The 21,603-nt window shown below is 51.3% G+C and overlaps 1 protein-coding gene across 4 annotated transcripts in view; it reads left to right on the top strand.

Moving 5' to 3' along the window:
* Mgll (monoglyceride lipase) overlaps positions 1-21,603 on the top strand; it is a 103,949-nt gene that overhangs the window by 73,052 nt on the left and 9,294 nt on the right. For all 4 annotated transcript variants that reach the window (NM_011844.4, NM_001166249.1, NM_001166251.1 and 1 more), the window contains 3 exons: positions 10,548-10,684; positions 11,873-11,983; positions 21,111-21,200. In NM_011844.4, the coding sequence (NP_035974.1) occupies positions 10,548-10,684; positions 11,873-11,983; positions 21,111-21,200 (338 nt within the window). The remainder of the gene's footprint in view (positions 1-10,547; positions 10,685-11,872; positions 11,984-21,110; positions 21,201-21,603) is intronic.

The following is a 21,603-nucleotide window of genomic DNA, read 5'->3' on the forward strand; positions in this document are numbered from 1 at the left end:
GTTCTGTTCTGAGTGCTTTAGATTGTCAGTCTGGTTTGCCAGCCATCCAAGGAACTGGACCCCACATTACACAGTGGGGAGAATCCAGGAATCATGGGTGCAGGAGGTGCAGGGCTGATGGGAGCCCCACCATCCGCACGGGAACCCTTAGAACCATGATGGCTGTTGTGCATTCACCGTGAACCATACATCAGGATGGCACCTCACGTTCACTTGCTTGTTAATCTTACAGCATCATTATGTGGACTTTGTGAGATACCTGCCCAAGGCCACATGGAACCTCTACCCTTAACCCCAATCTTCTATTTCCCATTATGCCCTGCCTTTGGTCTCCTTGCTTCTCATGCAACAGTCCATTGTGTCTCTACGACTGGGAAGAGGGCATCCCTGACCTCACTGGATGTAGCTGCCAGCATCTCCTCGGCCTTCTGAAAGTTCTGCTAAACTATTGAAACCATGATGGCTCCCATCATAAATCAAATCTGCATTTCTTTCCTTTTTTAGGTTGTTGTTGTTGTTGTTGTTTTCAAGACAGGGTTTCTCTGTGTAGACTTGGCTGTCCTGGAACTCACTTTGTAGACCAGGCTGGCCTCGAACTCAGAAATCTGCCTGCCTCTGCCTCCCAAGTGCTGGGATTAAAGACATGCACCACCGCCCAGCAATGCTGCATTTCTTTCTAAAGTAATTTGCTTTGCAGTTTTCTAAAGATTTTTCTAAAGAAATCCCCTTTGCTTTTTTTTTTTTTTTTTTTTGTACTTATTTTACAGAAGTCAAAAGTCGTGTGTCCCTTTTGGAAGTGAACTTGGTTAATATTGTTAGTAGAAGTAGAAATGTGTGATTCTGGGTGAGACCCAGAGCCTCACACCTGTTAGGCAAGCGCTTTCCCGAGAAATGCCAGCTCATTGCTAACATGTGTTTAAATACTTATTCCATGGCTAAGTGTGTGTGTGTGTGTGTGTGTGTGTGTGTGTGTGTGTGTGTGTGTGTGTGTACGCGCTCATGAGCGTGCAGGAGTGAGTGCATGTGAGCTAGAAGAGGGTGTCAGATCCTTAGAAGCTGGAGTTACAGGCAGTTGTGGGTGCCAGGAACCAAACTCTGGTCTTCCGCAAGAGCAGTACACACTTGTAACTACAGCACCATCTCTCCAGCGCCATCCTTTATTAATATTCTTTATTAGCTTGCAGCAGTTGTCCACAGTGGCAGAGATTACAAATACAGTGTGTAGCAATCAGAGCAGAGACACTAGCACCTCAGATAAATACACACTTCTTTGTGTTGGGAACTTTCAAATGTGCCTTGTTTTTTTGTTTTTTGTTTTTTTTTTTAATGCCACAGTTACTATGATTTCAACAGGGGTTCAACTTGGGTTCCTGGGTTTCTGTCTTTCATTTACTTGTTTGAGACAAGGTCTCACATCACAGTTCAGGCTGGCTTGAACGCACAGCAGGGGTTCGGCCTCTTCCTCCCAGGTACTATGATTACATGTGTTTGACACTATGCCCAGTCCCAGCTTCCGTATTCCCTTTTCCTCGTAAGTCAACAGGGTTTCACTGTACAGGTTGGGCTGGCTTGAAATGCACTACGTAGACCAGGCTGGCTCTTTAATTTTTAAGAGCTCTGTCTTCCTCTGCCTACTCAGTGCTGGGAATCAACGAGGGTTCTAATAGGCCCTGCTCCGGCTTCTATATCTGTGTTTCCTCCTTAGCGTACTCATGTCTTACCAATCTTAAGCATACCAGCACCAGCTGGGAATTCCTGCAGCCACATGAACAATACAACTCACCTAGTAATAGTTCTTGTGAAGGAAAAAAAGCCACAAAGATCTGTCCAACAATCGACCGAGCCACTTTTCTTTTGAAGGAACTGAGCCTATAGGTGGATCTGGGAATGCCATGAGGGTGACCGAGGATGCAGACGGGGCCTTCGCTCTCTCACTGGAGAGCTGAACAAGTAAAAATGCTTCCTGTGTTTGAAATGCAAGCCAGAGGAAAAAGACCCTGACAAGGGAGAAGGCTGTCCACTCACGTGACACACTCATGGAAGCAGTGTGCCGGGCCCAAATGCTGGTGGAGAACTGCTCTGTGCCAGCCAGGCTGGGCACCTTCACTTACAGCTCTACAGATTGTATTTGTTTTTATGTAGCCTAGGCTAGCCTCAGGCCCACTATGCTGGGAGTACAGGTGTGTACCACCATGCCTTGCTCCCTGGTGACTCTATGACATATGTAAACATCTCCCTATTTACAGATAGGGATGAGTGCTGGATAGATTTTTTTTTTCGTCAACTTGACACAAACTCTGGTCGTCTGGGAAGAGAGAACCTCAAATGAGAAATTGCCTCCATCAGACTGAACCACAGGAAGTCTGTGGGGCATTTTCTTGATGTATGTTTGTTGTGAGAAGGTCCAGCCTATTGTGGGTGGTATCACCACTGGGCAGGTGGTCCTGGGCTGAGCAAGCTGGTTAGCAGTATTTCTCTGTGGCCTCCGCTTCAGTTCCTGCCTTGAGTTCCCTCTCTGACTTCCCTTCATAATATACTGTGAGATAATACAAATCCTTTGCTTCCTACATTGCTTTTGATCTTGGTTTTCACAGCAATAATAGAAAACAGGCAAACACAGGAAGTGACCAGAGGTTCCAGGTTGGCTCCTTTGCCTGTTGTTCTGTGCTTACTCTCAGAGCTGAGGTTCCGAGGAACGAGCTCTTGGCTCTGGCTTCTCTAACATGGTGAACTACATCTGCAGTTTTCTGCGGTAGCTTTTTACGCACTCATGCTTAGTTTCCCCCATGAACCTTTCCCATCTGCTGTCTAGTCATCATTTTGCCACCACGTCTAAATGCCCCAGTGACAACAGCATCCTGCAAGGTGTTCTCAGACCTGGAGCAGCGCCCTGGAAGTTCCTGTGGATGAATATCTCCAGGTGTGGGTGAATTGCCAGACTGGACATCAAGCTTACGAGACACCATGCATTTCTAAATGGGTGTACCCTGGGATATATGTGAGTCTGTGGCAACCCTTAGCTTTAGAAGTAGGGACACACTCACGTCTCCCTCTGTGTTCCTCAAACACTGTGAAACTCGTGGACAAAGCACTTCACTGTCCTTTGGGGTTGAGGGAGTAAAGACTCTCATACCCACCTCTTCAAGGTCCATCCTGTAGTTCGCAGAGTTGGTTCCTGTCTGTTGCTGGCCTGATCTTAAGTCCTGCAGATCCTCTGGTACCTGCCACTCTGTGTGCAGTCTGAGAATGCAGACTACAGGGGCAGGAAATGTCTGTCATCCTGACAGCCAGATGGTCTCTGGGAGCCAAGGCCAGCTAGCTACACTGTAGTGTTGCCCCAGCCATGTGGACTTCATCAAAATAAACCCAGACAGGAGGCCTGGACCTGGGTGAAGGGCACAGACGTTGACAGCCTGGTAAGGGAGACCATGGCACATGGATCTCACCATCCTGAGTTGTCCAGTTGGGACAAGGCCAAGCCCAGAGCCTGCTCCACCATCAGCCCTTCCATCTGTCTATGGAGCTGGCTTGGGTGGCAGATGGAAACAGGCCACTTTGCAGAGTCCAGTGGGACCTGAAAGAGGTGTGAGATGATCTCGACACTTTAGTTTGTGCAGACGCCTGGCAGAGGACCTGTGGGTCAGGGAGAGGAGGCCAGACAGCTGCAGAGTCCTAGACAGTGGGCGGGGCCTTCACTGTGAAAACGGTGGGATTGACGTAAGGCATGCTGACACCCAGAGAGCCCTCCTTGCTCCACACTTGCCTTTCAGGTATCTGGAGGTGGGAGAGCCGACTACAGTGCCTCCATTTCCCACCCCCCCACCCCACCCCCACACACACACCACCGCGTCTTTCCTCTGACTTGTGTACATAGCACACTGTCAAGGTTGATTTTAGGGAAAAACACAGCAAGGCCTCAGAGCAGCCACTGAGTCCAGTCAAGCAGCTCCCCAGGGTGAGACTCTAGGGCAGAGTCTGGCAAACACGGGAGGCCTCACGTAGCTTTTCAATCTACCCACCTCTGTCCACCTTCTTTCTTTCCATCTTTCCAGTCTGCCATCTCTCCGCCTCTCATGGTGGAGGTCAGTGACCATACCACAGTCTACCGCCATGACCTGCCAACAGGATCTCCATTCACCCTTTGCCACAACACCCTTCCTCACCATCCTCCTGCCAGACAACCCTGCAGCTCAACCAGACATCTGAAGCCTCTGCTATCCAGTTACCCTGTCCTCAAGTTCCCATGCATGCCCCAGGGACACTTGACCAGCAGGTTAGGGCCCCCAGTGCTCCCCAACAGTGGGTATACTGTGAGTGTCTGTTGCCATTTGCTGTAGTTCATTCCAGTATCCACCTCTCCTCAGCCGATCTGCCCTCATGGTGACCCGCAGAAATGTACAAAGGCTTATAGGATATTCCCAGTGGCCTCCCTGTCTGCACATCTGCAGGTCCTGGCAGGCAAGACCATATGGTAGTGGGCTGTCGTCGATGCACAAGGTTCGCTGGCCAGCAGCTCCCTGCGTGATGTAGCCTCGGGCCCGCACAACTTCAAGGCTCTTGCCCCATGGTTGGAGACTGGGCTAACAGTGTGCTTCCACAGCAGAGTGTTCCTGTTAAGAAGGACTGTGCTGTTGATGATGATGAGGGGGAGGAGTCTGGCTGGTGCAGGCTGGCTAGTGGTCCCACCTCCTCAGTATCTGAGGCGAGAGGACAGAAAGTTTAAGGCTAGCGGGGCAATGGAGTAAGACCTTGTCTCAGAATGAGAACTGACAGGCAGCGGTCTAGTCCGTGCCTAGCATTTGCAGGGTCCTGGGTTCCATCCCCGGTGCTGCCGGTCTCCCAGTTTCTTCCTTCCTGACTGGTCCCTGAGCTGTGATGGTAGGGGCACTGGCTTGGGAGACCAAGGCCAGCTTACAGGTTCTTGCTGGTCACTAGCTAGCGCTCCATGCGGAGCCTCCCAGGGTCAGTGTTCCCAGCTGGCAGACGTAAGGGTCCCCGACATACAAACTTACCAGGATGGAGTAGCATGGATTCTGAGGAAGCTGCATTCTAGACTCCCTAGCAAACCTCGGGTGCTTCTTCTGTGAAGGTCGGAGGTCGGGTCCTCCTTCCCACGCTGTCTTTACCGGGTTTTCTTTCTGGGAGAAAGTGGGTGCTGGGTAGAACTGGTTCTCTGAGAAGACAGAGGTGAGGCTCTGTGCCTTCCTACTCTGGCATTCTGGGTGTGTCCTGAGCTGGTGAACTTTTTTTTTTTTTTTTTTTTTTTGCACACAAGCCTATGGAAAATAGTTCAGAACCCCAGCACTCGGGAGCCAGAGGCGGGTGGATTTCTGTGAGTTTGAAGACAGCCTGGTCCTCAGAAAGGACAGGTAGTAATGTTGTGTGTAAAACTGAGACTAAGGTTGTTTAATAATAGATCAGGAAAAGATTACTAAGTGCTTGTTTATATCAGTACAGTTCTAGTGTGTTTGGAGTGTGTTTGTTCTGGATAGGGGTGCTTTGCTTTTTTCAAACTGGGGGTGCACCTCAGAGCCCTCTGATCGTGCCCTGCTCATAAACATGCCACATAGGGTCCCACAGAAAGCCAGGAGGCCCAAGGATCAAGGAAAAAAACCCACAGGGAGCTCCCACTGTGACTTCCACAGAAAGGGCTGGACAGCAAGGGTCAGCAAGGCTCAGGTGGGCTGGGTGGGATGACTTCAAGGCTGCCGGGCAGGCATGGGGCTGTCCCTCGCTGACTCCTTGCCTACAGATGATTATGGGAAGGTGGTCACATAGCCAGGACCTGATAAGGGCGGTGGCTGTGGCCGGTGTGGTTTCGAGCAGGCTGATACATTTTAAAGGCTAGCTCACAAGCAGTTTGTTAACTCTGCAGTAACAGCCAACCCTGGAAGGGCAGGGCCAAGCCCTCTGGAATAAGTAAAGCCTGAATATACATAAATAATAAATGAAAACGGTGAACACGATTGAGCATGGTGGTTACACCTGTGATCCCTGAGGATGACTGGAACTCACTGCTCCAGGCCAGGAGTTGTCACTGCAGTTCAGAGCCTGCTGCTCAGTGGATCCTGGTCACAGAGTGGTTAAGGGAAATGGCAGCAGAGTCTCTCTGGCAAGGGGCCATTAAGGAACTCTTCCTACAGTGCTTTCAATAGATGCCCATCACATACCTGTCCTCTGCCAGGCCCTCTCAGACCCTGCACCATGGATAGGTGGACACGTGTGTTCCTTCCTCGTAAGAAAGATTGCAGCAAATACAGCCTCAAAGAGCTTAATCTCTGGCCTGGACAGCAAGACGAATGCACTTCCTGGTCAGAGGGATGGTGCAGCAAAGTGTGGTCATGTCTCGGAACCGTGGGCACAGGGCTTGGAATGTGCTGGATCGAAGGCCACAGGGCCAGTGGGCGCCTTCGGCAGAGTCAAGACCACTGGGCTAGAACATGAGGATTGTGTTCTGAAACGAAGGGAGATACAAGAGCACAGGAGCCCCCACTTTGAAGCTGCTCAAGAAGAGGAAGGACAGGCACAGCTAACTTAGAACAGTGAGCACATCCGAGGTCTCAAACCTGCAAGTCACATGGAAGCTGACTTGGGAGACCAAAGGGTGGGGAAAGGTGGACAGATGGAAGCCCAGAGCTAGCACCAGCCATGTTTGGAGACTAGATGATTAGAGGGATCACGGGGTATGAGCTCTGCTGGGTAGAGGGCAGAGATAAGCTAACACTGGGTGACAGAGTAGCTCGTGAACACGTGAAGGGGACTGGGCTGAAATCCAGAAGGAGTGTACACACTAAGTGTGTTGATGCCAGCTTGCAGTCCCAACTACTGGGGAGGTTAAAGCAGGAGGACTGAGTTCAAGGTGAGGCTGGCCTGCAGAGTTGAGTTCAAAGGCCAGTAGGGGTTACAGAATGAGTTCAAATCCAGCCTGGTTAGGGAGAATGTGGGGTGATGGCTCAGCAGTTAACACTGGACTGCTCAGGCTGAGGATCTCAGTTCTGTTCCCAAAACCCACATGGTGGCTCACACCATCTGTAACCACAGTTCCAGGAAATCCAATGCCCCCTTCTGGCCTCCACTGGCACCAGGCACTTTCTTGGAACACAGAGAGGTGGATGAAGAGATGACTCAGTGGTATAGGGTACATGCTACTCTTGCAGAGAACCTGGGTTCAGTTCCTAGGACCCATGTCAGACAGCTCACAACTCCAGTTCCAGGGGATCCAATTCCTCTAACCCAGTCAGTGGTTTCCAGCCTTCCTAACGCTTTGACCCTTTAATACAATTCTTCTTATTGTGGTGACTGCCAACCATAATTTTATTTTCATTGTTATTTTATAACTAATTTTGCTACCGTTTTGAATCATAATGCATGTGGGATTGTTAATCATATTCAGGATATTTGATATGCAACCCTTGTGAAGGGGCTGTTTGATCCCCCAAAAGGGTCATGGCCCACAGGTTGAGAACCAGTGTTCTAAGTTCTTTATGTGCACACATATGTATGTGCATATATCCCACCCCACACCCACATACACATAATTTTAAAAGAGATTACATTTTTTTAAAAAAATAAGTGTGGCATTGAGGTGTGGGTCCATGGGAGAGCATTTGCCCAGCATGAACAAGGCTCTTCTGGGCTCAGCTCTCAACACTGAGAACAAATAAACAAAGCCCACAAGTAGGTCGGACTCAAATGGAACAGGAACTCTAGTGCCACGGTGACATCATAGTTTAGGAAGTAAGAGAGGTCTCTCCAGTACCTTCTGCCAAAATGACAAGGAGCTGGGGATTGGAGCTGAGTTGTGGATCGTACCGTATACCCATTGCTTTGGTGGTAAATGCTGCTGAACCGCCAAACTTCACATGGTCGATTTAATCCCAGATGAATATCAACCCAAGTAGATGAAAGATAAAAAAGCTCGAGCCACAAGGCCATGTCTGGAGGTCAAGGGCGTTGTCAGAGTTCAGACTTCCCAGCTCTTAAAATCTGCAGCCTACTTCTGAGTGATTCATCTGTTCTTCGTTTATAAGTTTTTTGCCTTAGCTTCATTTCCTGTTGCTATGATAACACACATATGCGCACGCATGCGCGCGCGTGCACGCGCACACACACACACACACACACAAGGAAGAAAGGCTCTTAGGGGGGGGCTCACAGTTCCAGCAGTTCTTTATGGTGAGGGAGGCAGGGAGACAAGAAGCTGGAGCCGCTGGCCACACCACATCTGCACCAGGAGCTAAGAGCGATGGGCATACTCATCTACCACTTGGCTTTCTCCATTTTATTGGATCCCATGCCTAGGGAGCCTCACCCGCAGTTAAGATGGGTCTTCCTGACTCAAGTAATATAACCAAGACAACTCCCTGAACCCTTGCCACACTGGCAGCCCATCGCCGACGTGGTGACAAATTCTGCCATATTGACATTAGTGTTAACCATGGCATGTGTACAGACAGGAAGCAAAGTGGCAGCTTTTCAGTCAAGATTGTAGGAATGTGGATATTTATGTGAATACTCTTCTGCAAAGTTTTTACACACTTGAAATTTTTCTGACGAAAAAAAAAAAAAGTTGAGGAAAAGTTTGGGTCAGGGCTTGACCGCAAGGCTGACTTTCTTCAGGAGATGCGACCACTCCATGTGCACAACTCTGTCTCTTTAATTTTTGAATCAAGAGACTGATCTCTCGAAGAGCAACTGTTGGCCTCATCAACAAATGTGTGAAGTGAGTGGCGGTGCACTTCTTATGCTTGTGCTCCCAGCACTGGAGAGGCAGAGGCAGGTGGATCTCAAGTTCAAGGCTAGCCTGGTCTACAGAGCAAGATCCAGGTCAGCCAGGACTCCAGAGAAACCCAGTCTTAAAAAAACAAAACAAGATGTGTGGATGGATAAAGTGCATTATCCAAGGCAAGCACAGAAACGACTGGGCTTGGAAGTGTATGCCCTATTTCTGGCTGCTTGCGGGAGAGGGGGTGAGGGGGTGTCAGGGTACAGAGTGGATTCAAGACCAGCAATTTAGTGAGACTCTGCCTCAAAATAAGAAGTAAGGGGGGCAGAGAGGTGGTTCAGTGATTGATGGCACTGGTGCTCAGTGACTGGGAGCACTACTGCTCAGTGACTGGGAGCACTACTGCTCAGTGATTGGGAGCACTACTGCTCAGTGATTGGGAGCACTGTTACCCCCGCAGAGGACCTAGGTTTAGTTCCCAGCACCCGTTTTGGATGGCCTGTAACTGCAACTCCAGGGGGGTCTGATGCCCTTTTTGAACTCCACCCCCTCCCCACCACACACATGCAGATAAATACACAATATATAATAATCAAATAAATTATATATTTGATATATGTACTAATCAAATAATTAAAAAAATTAAAAATATTTTATATATATAAAAATGTCAAGCGTTCCTTTTTCCATGTCTCTAGAAGTTGAAGGTGACGATGCAGGCTCTCCTGGGGCCTTTCTTCTCCACTCATAGGTACTGTCTCCCTGTACTCACAACATTATTGTCATCCAATCAATCAGGCAGTGGCCTGGTGGTGAATGGTAGACTCAGAACGCAGTGAGCATCCTCAGTGCCACCAAGATGGGTAGAAATGGTCGGTGTGGTGCCACTTCCGTGCCACACACTGATCACAAATGTAATAGGTTTTTAAAAGTGGGGTTCCCTAGACAAGCATGAGATGCAGAGGCTTTTCTCTGAAGGTGTACTGACAAAAAAGCGGGTGGTTGGGAGAGTAGAGGCAGCACTGACAAATGTGTCTGAGCACAGCAGGGTCTCTGAGTTTGAGTCCAGACAGCCAGTTGGTTCTAAGCTTGGTAGCCCCTCCCAGTTGTGCTGAATGGTTCTGCCCCATGGTTGCAAAGTCCCTTTGAAGTGGTGGCCCCGGGGTCTTGGAGCAGCTCAGCCAGCTCCCGGCAGCCTGGTGCAACCATGGCCTCCTGTGCTGGTGCCTTCTCTGGAACCTGGTCCACCTTACAGTTTCCAAACTTTCCTCACAGCTGCCAGAGGCCGTTTCTATAGCAACGATGCCTTTCACAGAGGGAGAAGGTGGAGAAGACCCTGAGCAGAGAAGGAAGGGGAGATGAGCTGACAAACCCAAGATGGACAGGGTGGCACCTGTTTTTTGTTTTTGTTTTTGTTTTTTTTTTTATTGCTGCTTTGTTGAAATCTTGTCAAGCACCCTGGACCATCTTGTTTGAGTTGATGTGTGATCTCCTAATGCTGCAGAGAGGAGGCAGAACACACATGGTCAAGGGCCACCAGTGAGGCAGGCACAGCTCAGAAGGGCAAGGAGCTGGGGACCCTAGGAAGATAAATGAACCTCGTTAAGGCTTACTCTGTGTGCCTCCCGCCCCCTTCCTTCTCCCTTGGATAAATATCTCCAAGGAAGGGTGTTGGCTGGGGCTCCTAGCTGTGCACCATGAGGCAAGTTGCTTGAGCTCTCTCTGCTTGGAGTGTCTGCCATTCAGGAGTAACGGTTGGACGGGGTTAAATGTGATGCATATGTGGCCTGGGGTGACACTAAAACTCTTTTCCCATTTCCAGTTGGCCATGGGCAGAGTGAGGGAGAGAGGATGGTGGTGTCGGACTTCCAAGTTTTTGTCAGAGATGTGCTGCAACACGTGGACACCATCCAGAAGGACTACCCCGACGTCCCCATCTTCCTCCTGGGCCACTCCATGGTAAGCAGGCCACAGAGAAAAGTTCAAAGCAAGCCTGGTCCCCAGGAGGCCACCTGACTTCCTGGCCCTCCACCCTCTGCCCTCCTCCCTCTGCCCTCCACCCTCCTCCCTCTGCCCTCCTCCCTCTGCCCTCTTCCCCCCCCCACCTCACCCCTGTCTAGTAGAATGTCCTTTACACATACACACACACACACACACACACACACACACACACACACACACACACACACCTGTCTTTGGAGCTCCCACCACGTAGGGGTTGAACTAGGCCCTTAAGCTCAGGGCTGGAGGAATGGCCGTGAGTGGGCAGAATTTCAGGAACCATCAGCAGTTTGAGACCCTTTCCCTTTGAGATCTCTGAGAATCAAGAGCCAACCACATTTAACTTCAGACGACCCCTCCCCTAGCAGCCAGTAGGCCATTCCTTCCAGCAGGAAAGCTAGCAGAGGTCTGAGAACTGCTTAGGCCCACGACTGCTCTGCAGGGCACCTCCACACGGCCTGGCTCTGCCTTTACATCTCTGGCCCCTATAAGCCTTGGAGATTGCAAGCCTTGTTGTCACATTTCCTCTGTGCTTCAAACAGACAAGACTGCCTCTGCCTCCTCCTGCTTCATCCACATTCAGTGGACTCTCCCTAAAGAAAGGAAACAACCCTTATAAAGCTTGTCAGAATGGATGAATTGTGGGGCTACTGGCTTTGGCTTGAGACTAGAATGTGATGTGTTGCTACATTTGTGTCCCACAAGCAGGAAACTTCTTTGTATCTGTTTGAAATGTTTGCCCTTAGAAAATGCAGAGAAGAGAAATAAAACCTTACTGATCCTGGCTCTGTCCTCTCCTCTCAGCACACAGGAGGCCGAGGCAAGAGGATTGCCGTGAAACTCTAGCTATCCTGGACTATAGAATGATACTCTATCTCAAAAGAAAAAAAAATGTTTTTAAAGGGAAGGGAGAAGAGAGAAGGCTAGAGAAAGAAAGGAGAGGGAGAAGGGAGGGAGTAGAGGGAAAGAAGGAGAAGGGGGAAGGGAAGGGAAGAGAGAAGGAGAAATAGGAAGGAGAAGATGTGATCTGCCAAGGGGATGGAGGTCTGCCAGGGGATGGAGGGCCCTTGACCAGAGTGGAACAGGCAAGGGTTTGGGTCATGCTGGTTAGAAACTGGTCTCACTTCTGTTTATTTTACCTCGCAGGGCGGTGCCATCTCCATCCTAGTGGCTGCAGAGAGGCCAACCTACTTTTCTGGCATGGTCCTGATTTCACCTCTGGTCCTTGCCAATCCGGAATCTGCATCGACTTTGAAGGTAAGAGGGTGCTGCGGTCTGTACGGACCACGGAGCTTCCCAGGACAGGATACATTCCTTTGCAGCTGGAGTCTGTGTCAAAGGGTCCAGGGCCGTCCCTGAACTTTAGACGCCCTTGTGTAAAGGCTTGACGTCAGACAGTCACTGGGGCTCTAAATTGTGAACTCAGGTGTTTCTTTTCCCAAAACACAAAGGAAGAAGGCCTTCCTGTTTGTGCATGTTGAACTGGCCAGACAGAGTCAGGGAGAGGAAAAGGTGACAGGCGTGCTCTCGCTGGCAAAGCCACACTTGCTGACAAGTCCCACGCATGAGCTGCTGTCGCAGAATGTGTGCCCGCCTCAGCACACATTCTGCGACACACACTCAGCGAACCCGGAGTGGAGCTGCAGCTGAGGAATCCTGTTCCCAGCAGCTCCGTCCCGCCCCTGAGCTCTTCCAGCCTCGACTGACAGACAGATGCAGCGCCTTGCATTATGGGTAATGATGTGCTGTGTGGTCAGGGTCTGCTCTGGTTGTCAGAGCTTTGGCTCCCTTTGACAGGATGAGCTAGGCAACGAGACAACCCAGAACTGTATCTGCCCCCACCCCAAGAAAGAAGCCAAAGCCAGTACTCCTGAGAGACTATGGGCGTGCCCTCAGTGTAGATCTGTCCTCAGGAGGCAAGAGAACCCCAGAGGGAGTGGAGCACCAATCCTGTGTGCCACAAGGAGTGTCCCTCTGGTAGGGGACACTCTGGAGACCTGTGGCCGGTGCATCAAGGAGTCCACAACTGTGTCAGGAGTTGCCACGTAGGAGCTGGGTTCACCCACACAGTCCCAGGCAAGACTGGTGTGCTGGGGTTGGGATCACTGAGCTTTGGGAAGAGGGAATCTGGCCAAGATTAGCCCTAGAGTGATGGATGTCTTCCCTGTAGAGAAAATTCACAGAGCCTTTTAGATAGAGTGCATCATAGCAGCTGGGCCCAGAGGCAAGCAGCAAGGTTTCCTCCTAGGGTCCCATGGGGCTCCCTCTAGGACCAGCAGTGGCCACACTTCTGAGCCAGTGACCTTCCAGGCCTGGTACTAATAGATCACCTTGTCAAATCAGGAGCAGAGGTCTCTAGGGGGACACAGGTCTCATCTGATTAACGAAGACAAATTAGATTTCCCTGGGTCTGGCCAGGGCCAGCCCCACCCCACGTCTGTTGCTGCCCCCCAGGCCTCAGCCTGTGTCGTCTTTGATGGGCACAAAGTGTGACTGCTTGGTTCACCTGCCCAGGGCAAGTGGCTGCTCTGCTCGTGTGGCCTAGTCTTCAGACAGGCTCCCCGAGAGAGGATCACCACGCCTTTCTTTTCTTTCCAGCGTAATTTTAAATATTGGAGAATAATTCATAGAGTTCAAATGTCAGAAGATAGAAAAGGGCATGAAGAGATGCCTGCCGGAGGGAGCCGGCCGGTCAGCAGCCATGCTGTCAGAGATGGCTTACGGGATACAGTTGGCGTGCACAAAGCACCGTGTGTTCTTTCTGCAGATGGGGACTTGTTCCACGTAGACTAGGGGGATAATATTACATGTCCCTTTACTTAATCTGCTTGTTCTTTGAGGGGTTTGGTTTTATTTTGTCGTTTTGTTGTTGAATGCCTTGGTGGTCTTTCCCCACCGGACTCGCGTATCCCACCGAGTACAGACCCTGGCTTAGAACTCCCGAAAGAGCAAGCAACCTTGAGCTCATTTCCAGTTGCCTACTCGTGTGAGCCTCACAGGTGGACTGAGTGCTTGCTGCCTTTTCCCTTCCTGTGCTCTGGCTGGGAAATGAAGTGGAGGCGGTGTGCACAGGAGGGGACTCTGAAGGAGGGATGGGAGGAGTGAAAGAGAACCCCCCCCTCCTCCATGATGTCCTGTGAATGGTCCCAGAGCCACATGGATCCCTGAGCTCAGCTAATGGGGCTGGCATGCCCCATTAGTGGTGGGCACATGATTGTGGGGACCCACACAGTGGAAGCCAACCCCAGAAGAGAAATCCTGGTGTGACCAGACAGCATCCTCCAGCCAGTACCCAAGCCTCAGCTGGTCCCCAGGTAGTGCGTCAGTCTTCGTGTGCATATGGGTGTGTGAAGGTGACCACTTCACCCCTGGGGTGGGAGGATGCCCAGGCACCATAAACTCAGCACCATCTGCTTTTTACACTGAGGCTCTGTTCAGACAAGCTGGGATATATTTAGCCCCGGGAAGAGACTGAGGACAAAGACAGCAGTGCCCAGCACTCTCTGCTGAGGAAGTGGTTTCACGGGGGCGGGGGGGGGGCGGGGGGGGGGGACGGCAACAGCAGAAATTTAGAGACCAAAATTGCAGAGAACCAGTCTCAGCTGCTCACCAGCCCAGGCTGCCTCTCTTGAACAATCTCTCTGTGTCATCTGGCATCCCTTCTTTTTCTAGGAACCTTAAGGAAGGCAAAACTTCCCGGCCAGGCTGGGCTGGGACCGCCAAGGTTGTCTTCAGTGGGAACTATCTCCCTATGAGGTCCCTGGGGGTGGGGGTGGGGGTGGGGGTGGGTATCTAGCTCCCTATGAGGTCTCTGGGGCTACTGAGCAGGACTTCAGGGTGTTCCATTCCCAGTTCTTGGGAGCCTCTAGCTGAAGTATGGGGAGGGGCTAGCTCCAGGAGACCTGTCTCACAGAGAGCACTGTTTGCTCCCGTGCCACCTGCAAGAACAGGAAATGACTCCCAATTAGAAGACCAGGAAATGAGGCCATTGTTTTTCTCAAGGTCGGTTTGATTACTGCCTGGGCCACTGAGCCCCTTTCACCCTAAAGCATGTCCCCAGGTCAGCTTCCTGTGGGCCAGAGCCTACTTCCCATCTGAACACCCCAGTGTCAGTGGACTCCAGTGGGCTGGAAGGGATATGGAACGGGGTGCTGCAGATGAGAGTGCCCTGCACGGGCCAGTGGGTCAGCCGCCATAAGCTACAGGTGTGACTCCTTCAGACCCACAGGCACCTGTTTTCTGAGAGTTGGGGTTCAGATTTCCAGAATCTGAACTTGAAAAGCAAGCTCAGAGCCATCGGAGCGTGCTCCGAGCCACTGGAAAGGCACAAAACATTCTATTGCTCAACTGGGCAGGATGCATTCCTGCCCAGAACAATTTAAAGTTACCCTAGAGAGCCTTGCCAGGTCACAGCTGTAGCCATCCCGTGGCCTCCGTGCAGGCCAGCTTTTGGGAGCCACGTTAGAACGAAGGGGCAGTAACTACCTCTCACAGCAAGTTCTTCTGGCTGAAGCTTAAAAATGATCAGAGGAGCTATTAAGACCTTTCAGATCAATAAAGGCATTTATGCACGTCTCTACTATTTACAGTGATGGGTACTGCAGTTGATTCAGAACTGTCCTCAGGCTGTGACAGAGACTCAGGGCAGACATACGGACGGACAGACACACACACCTTCTCCAGGCCTTGCTCATGAGGAGAGCAGCCACAGTTGGGGGAGAAGTACGTTTATAGGGCTACATTACAGATCGCAAAGCTTCAGTCACAGATCCAGTCATGGGAGTATATACCTGCCACCCCAATTCTCCAAAAGTGAAGAGCGGGTGGTAAGTTGAAGGTTAGCCTGGGCTACCCTGTGAGTTCCTGTCTCAAAAACCATCAGAAAAGTTGCAAGCCACACACTTCTCCACTAGGGGTGCTGTTTGCTTTTCATTCAGTTAACCAGCAAGGACCAAGCCACAAGTTCTGCAGGGGAAACACCAGGAATCTTAGAGGAAGCTTGATTGTCCCCATTTGTAAGCAAATAAAATAAAGAAAACAGGTTACCATGTGATGCAGGTATTACCACTTGTGGGAACTTAGACAGAGATGTCTGCACACCCAGGTTCACCGCTATAGGTGTCAGTGGCCAGGATCCAGAACCAGCCAAGTTGCCATCAGCAGGTGACTGGATCAAGGAAATACAGTGTGCTCACACAATGGAGTCTTTCTTACTCAGGCACAAAGAACAAAATTATGTCACTCGCAAGAAAATGAGTGGCACTGGAAATCATTGTGTGAAATGAAGTAAACGCAGAAAGACAAATGCCACACTTCCTCTCATATGTGAAAAAAGCACACATGTATATGCAGAGGCGCACGGTGTGAAAGTAGAAAGGGCACTTTTGAGAAAAGGAATAGGCTGAGCAAGAAAAAGGAATGGGGAGCAGGAGCGAAGAGTGGGGGTAAACACAGGCAAACTACGCGGCAAACTTGAAAGAAATGTCTGTAGAAGCCAGCACGTTTGTAAAATGACCACATGCAAATATATACTAATGAAGGTTGTTATAACGAGACTTTCGCAGGGATTCAGACCCAGAGTTAACACCCAGTTGTGATCCAGTTGGGTCTGACTTGCCTGCTGGGAAAGGTGGGCAGCTCGTAGTCTCCCTCTTCCTGAGCTGCGCCCACGCTGTCTCCACACCCTGCAGGACAAATTGCACATCACGAAGACCTCTCTTGAGAAGGCTGCCGAAGTGTCAGTGACTTGGATCCCGTATGCTTTCCACCTGTGGGTGAGCACGGCCCCACCCTCTGTCTCCTGGGAGAATCAGGGGTGCGTGCTGACACACTGTAGCGGTGTGGCCTGCTGCTGTGGCCAAAGCTTAGGGGTGTGATTGCAGCTGCTTCTAGGAACTGTCTGGCAACCCTGACCCCTGACTCCTCCAGGTGTGGGATCTGCTGTGGTGACTTCTTCCTCTATGCCTCCTTATCATTCGGCCCTTGTCTGCTGCTCAGCCCTCCTGCCCTTTATCCAATCAGCATCCTTCCACTGCGGAGGCCTTTCTCCCTCCACACTCCGTCCCTGCCTCAATCATCCATCCTTAAAAGAACCTTGGGGAAAGAGCCTCTTGCAGATGCTTGATGCCCGTGTCTCAGGAACAGCCTTCTACCTGCCTTGATTTGTTAGTAGAAGTAGCTACTAAAGTACTTATATCTCTTTAAGCCATGAGGTTGTTGTTACCTGAAGTTGAGCTCCCCTCTGAATGGGTCCTGTTAGCTTTGTTACTTAGAAGTTACCGTGCAGATTTAGGAAGCTGGTGACCATAGCCCAGCAAGCATCTGAGTCCATCCAGCGGCTCGGTTTGGAATGTGACTCCTACTCTCCCTGCGCACTGGGAGTCAGTGAGGAGCTTTTCAGGTGAGGCAGTAGCCCTCATCTATGTCTGTGACTCGGGCCAGGAAGGTCCCGGCTCTTGCTGTGGCCTGGGTACCTGTGCTCGGACATCACCTGCCTTGTTTTCTTTTCCTGTTGCTGTGATAACATATCCTGACAACGTATTTAGCTCTCAGCTCCAGGTTATAGCCACTGCAGGGGAGAAGACACAACAGCAGGGGCTGGAGGGAGCTGCTTACCCCTCTCTCTACTTTATTCAGTCCAGGATCCCAGATAGGGAATGGCCCCACCCACAGTAGGCGGGTCTTCCCTCCCCAATTACAACAACTAAGACAATCCCTATCATAGGTAGTTCTAGACTCTGTCAAACTGACAGCTACCACTACCACATCACCGCATACACGAACCCTTCTTTTATAGTTTTCCTTCCATGCTTGTTGAGGAATGGGGCATCTGCCCTGAGCAGCCCCAGGCTCTTTCCAGAGTTGGCTTGTCCCCAGATCCCCCACAGCCACCAATGTACTGAGACCCTCCTTTTTTTTTTCTGGGTGGCATCCTGTAGGGCAGACCCTGACAAAAGGCTGCATCCCTGCAGGCAATGGCCCTCCTCCATGTCTGTGAGTGGGCAGCCAGTCCTGTTGCTAGGACACCAGCATCTTCATCTACACAGCCAGCACTGGACATTCAATGTTAGGAGCTGATGCTTAGCAGTACACTGCCACCCCCTTCCTGTGGGCTAGCACAGTAACTCCGGGGGGCAGGAGTGACTGTGTTAGAGCATGGCCACTATGACATCACCTCCCCCATCAGGACTAAGGCCCGGTGTGTTCCCACCACACCTCCCACTGGGCTTTCGGCTGCTGGGGATAGAAAGTGGTCATCGCCTCTATATTGGGAAGGGAGGTTGAGGCCACAGCCCATTGTTCATCTCTGTGAAGGAACAGCCTGTTTTGTAAAGCAGTGACCTCTCCCTCAACCCCTAGTTTTACTTGAAAGCTTCCTAGCTGCCCAAGAGTCCCTCCTTAGTGGAGGTCGAAGACTGCTGGCTGGCAAGAGGACAGAGTTGTCTTCACAGTCCTTCTCCCCTGTGGGCAGATGTCCTGGCACCACAGCCCCTCCCACACAGCCCTCTGTGGAACTGAAACTGGCTCCAGACATCCAAGTCCTTGTCTCCCTCCTGAACCCCAGTGTCTACTGGAGAAGCTACAGGGAGCGGAGGCCTCAGCACCACCTTGGAGTGTTGGTGCTTTGGCTGGGTACCGGCCAACAGCAGGTTGGTGTGCCTCTGTGCAGTAAGCAATCCTGAACTGGGCCACACCTCTGTTCCAGGGCCATGTGGAATCAGTCGGGTCACACAGGGCAAGAGAGAGATCTGGTGGTGGACCTGTTGAAGTGGGAAAGTCACTCTGCAGACTTGGTCAGTCTCAGGGCCAGTGCTGAGGCAGTCCCTGGCCCCCTGCTTTGCTGTCCCTCCTCACCGACCCTGTCTTACTGGCTCCCCTTGACTGCGGCTCAGAGCACCAATCTGTACCACAAACAGTCAAACACGGCGTCCACAAGTACTCCCTGAGGCGACCTAGAGGATGTGGATGACCAAACTATCAGTTGATCGATCCATTCTGCAGGAAGGGTTTTTGCAGTCCCCTAGCCTGTGGCTCTGGCATTGAGGATGGGCAGAAAGTCAGCTGGATCTGGCAGGAGGGGGCAGTGCCCGCGACAGTGACATAAACACTCCTGTCCTGTTCCCTGGGGCCTTGCTGCAACCTCTGAGATGATCAGGGATCGAGTGGGCCAACTGTCAACCCTCACGTGGATTCAGGGAGCTGGGGCAGAAACTGTAGAGATGAGTGGAGTCGCTGGAAGTTGGTTCCATGACATTTCATGTTAGTGTGAAGATTTCCCCATAGCAATTTCCCCCATGGCATGATAGCGTGGAGATTGCTCAAGGAGTATTCAAGGATGCTACGGCCCTGGACAACCTCTTTGCTTTAGTTTGAGTCCTTCATCCTTAGATTTTGTAACTTTTGAAAGCACAAGCTCCCAACTCCAGAACTCAGGCTCCCAAGAGACCACACACACACACACACACACACACACACACACACACACACACAGAGAGAGAGAGAGAGAGAGAGAGATCTTTTTACAGATACTTCTTCCAAGTGTTTGTCAGCATGGCCAGATTCCCAAGCCCTTCCCTCTCTGCATGTGCGCTGAACTGCTGCATAAAGCCCAGCTCTTACACACACACACACACACACACACACACACACACACACACACACACATATACAACTCATCCAACCCGGGCAACCTCACAGAACGCAAGCTGTTGGCACCCCACCCAGGGTGTTCAGATGGAACCCCCGTGGATGGACTGTCCCGTGTTGGAGCCTGGGGCTCTGGCACTCTGATACAGCAACAGCAGCCAACACCAGTGAGCTTTGTTGGCCTGGATGCCAAGGTGCATCCAGAGTGCAGCAGGCTAAGATGTTCTCAGAGGTAGGAGTTGTTGACTGTACCCTCTGTCACAGTCTCCTCCCTAGCAAACACAGTCAGCTCCCCGCCCCAGCATGAGCATACAGTCCCCTCCCTAGCAACACTGTCACCTCCCTAGCATACAGAATTGCCACCCTATGACACACAGTCAGTCACCTCTGTAGCTCAAAAAAGTGACCTCTCTGGTACACACAGTCACCTCTGCAGTACACACAGACAGTAATATGGTGCTCAGAGTACATGCCAACACAATGCCCTTTAGGGGCAAAGCAGGCCTTGCTCTGCCTGGTCCTTGGTGGCTGTGAGACCAGAGGAGGCAGGTTGGCTACAGGATCCTGAGGGAGGCCTGGCTACAGCATCATCTGGAGAATGACAACGGCTGCTGTGGCCAGAGGGAGAACCAACATGGAGAGAGATCAGCATAGGAAGAGAGGGACGTTTGACAAAAAGGACAGATGTGTCATCTCCCAGCCCTACTGACCACAGGGAGGCCAAGCCATTGTCCCAGTATCCCAAGGTCCCAATAAAGATGTTTCCAAGTGCTAGATGAAAAGTAAGCCCTTCTCAGAGGCTCTAGTACACATCAAGAGGCAGGGCCACCCAGCACAGAGACCCACCCAGCAGAGAGACCCACCCAGCATAGAGGACCCTGTGCCATAAGCAATTCACCTACCATCAAGAGACCCATGTTTGTGCCCAGCGCCCTCCATACTTCCTAAGAGCCCACCCCTCACCAGCTCCCGTGGTTCTAATCCCAGCTTTTCACAGCTCACTTTTGAAATAGCTTCTTTTGCCCCAAGTGCCTGTACTCACTGCAGACACGAAATTAAACAGCCTCTCTGAGAAGGCAGACATGTGAGACTGGGTCTTCTGCCTTTCTGGGAATATCTGAGACCCAAGTCAGATTCTCATTCAGTAGGCATGGAGGGTATGCCAGGCTTTCCCACACAGTGTTACTAACCTTCCCTGTGGTCTGTTTGGGGGGAATGACAGGGCCCCCATTGGCAGCTGAGCCAACAGAGCTCTGGATTGAGGTCCCAGCCTGTGTTCCTGGCTCACAGAGTTAGGTATCAGACACAGGGCTCCTTCCCCTCTATCGCAGGACTTCCTATTCAGGCTGGTGATGGTTTCTTACCTATGTGACAGAACTCAACATGCAACCGACTCGACTCTCTCCTCTCCAAGCTGCCCCGTCTCCTTGCGCTCTGGTGGTTGATCCAATGATTCTGACTCTGCTGTGCCGTCTTGGTGCCTTGGGAAAGGGACGTGGCCTCATCGGTGACTCTCTAAAGTAATTCACAATTACATCCAACGTGTGGTTGTATCTGCACAGGATCCAGGTCGCACCATCAGGAGAACAGCCCCACATCTGGGCCCTGCGTCGAGCAGCATCCCTGAGTCCTGAGTATCAAGGCCTCTGCCTGCGCTCAGCTTGGGTACCAGCTCGTACTCTAGCCCTCCAGCATGGATGGCTTGCACTCATATCTCTCACTTTGCCTCTCTGCCCAGGTCCTTGCTGCCAAACTGCTCAATTTTGTCCTGCCAAATATGACCTTGGGGCGCATTGACTCCAGCGTGCTGTCTCGGAACAAGTCGGAGGTGAGTGTGGATGGACGGACATGGGGGGGTTGGGAATAGTAAGCAGGTGAAGGCGGGGGCCCAGGGAGATCTGACCTTAGCTCGCTCTTCCTCAACTCTGCTCTGCCCTTTCTCTAGTGGCTGAGTGATGGGGATACAGGGGAGTGGGAAGTTTTGTCCTTGCCTTAGGAGTTAGGGGAACGTCAGGAATCTGTACTGATTCTCAAGGTCTTGCTCTGAAGCCACATTTGACTGCCCGGGGCTGGGGCTGGGGACCTTGTGTGGCCCTTAGTCTTTCTGAAAGTTTGAGAAAAGACCCAGAAAGGCCAAAGCCAGCCAGTAGAAGTCAGGTTTGGGTCTGGGCAAGCTCAGCCTCACTGGCCCAGTGTGGAAACTGAGGCCCAGAGAGTTGGTGTCTTGGAGC

The sequence above is a fragment of the Mus musculus genome, chromosome 6 (genome assembly GCF_000001635.26).
Source record: "Mus musculus strain C57BL/6J chromosome 6, GRCm38.p6 C57BL/6J".
Taxonomy (NCBI): Eukaryota; Metazoa; Chordata; class Mammalia; order Rodentia; family Muridae; genus Mus; species Mus musculus.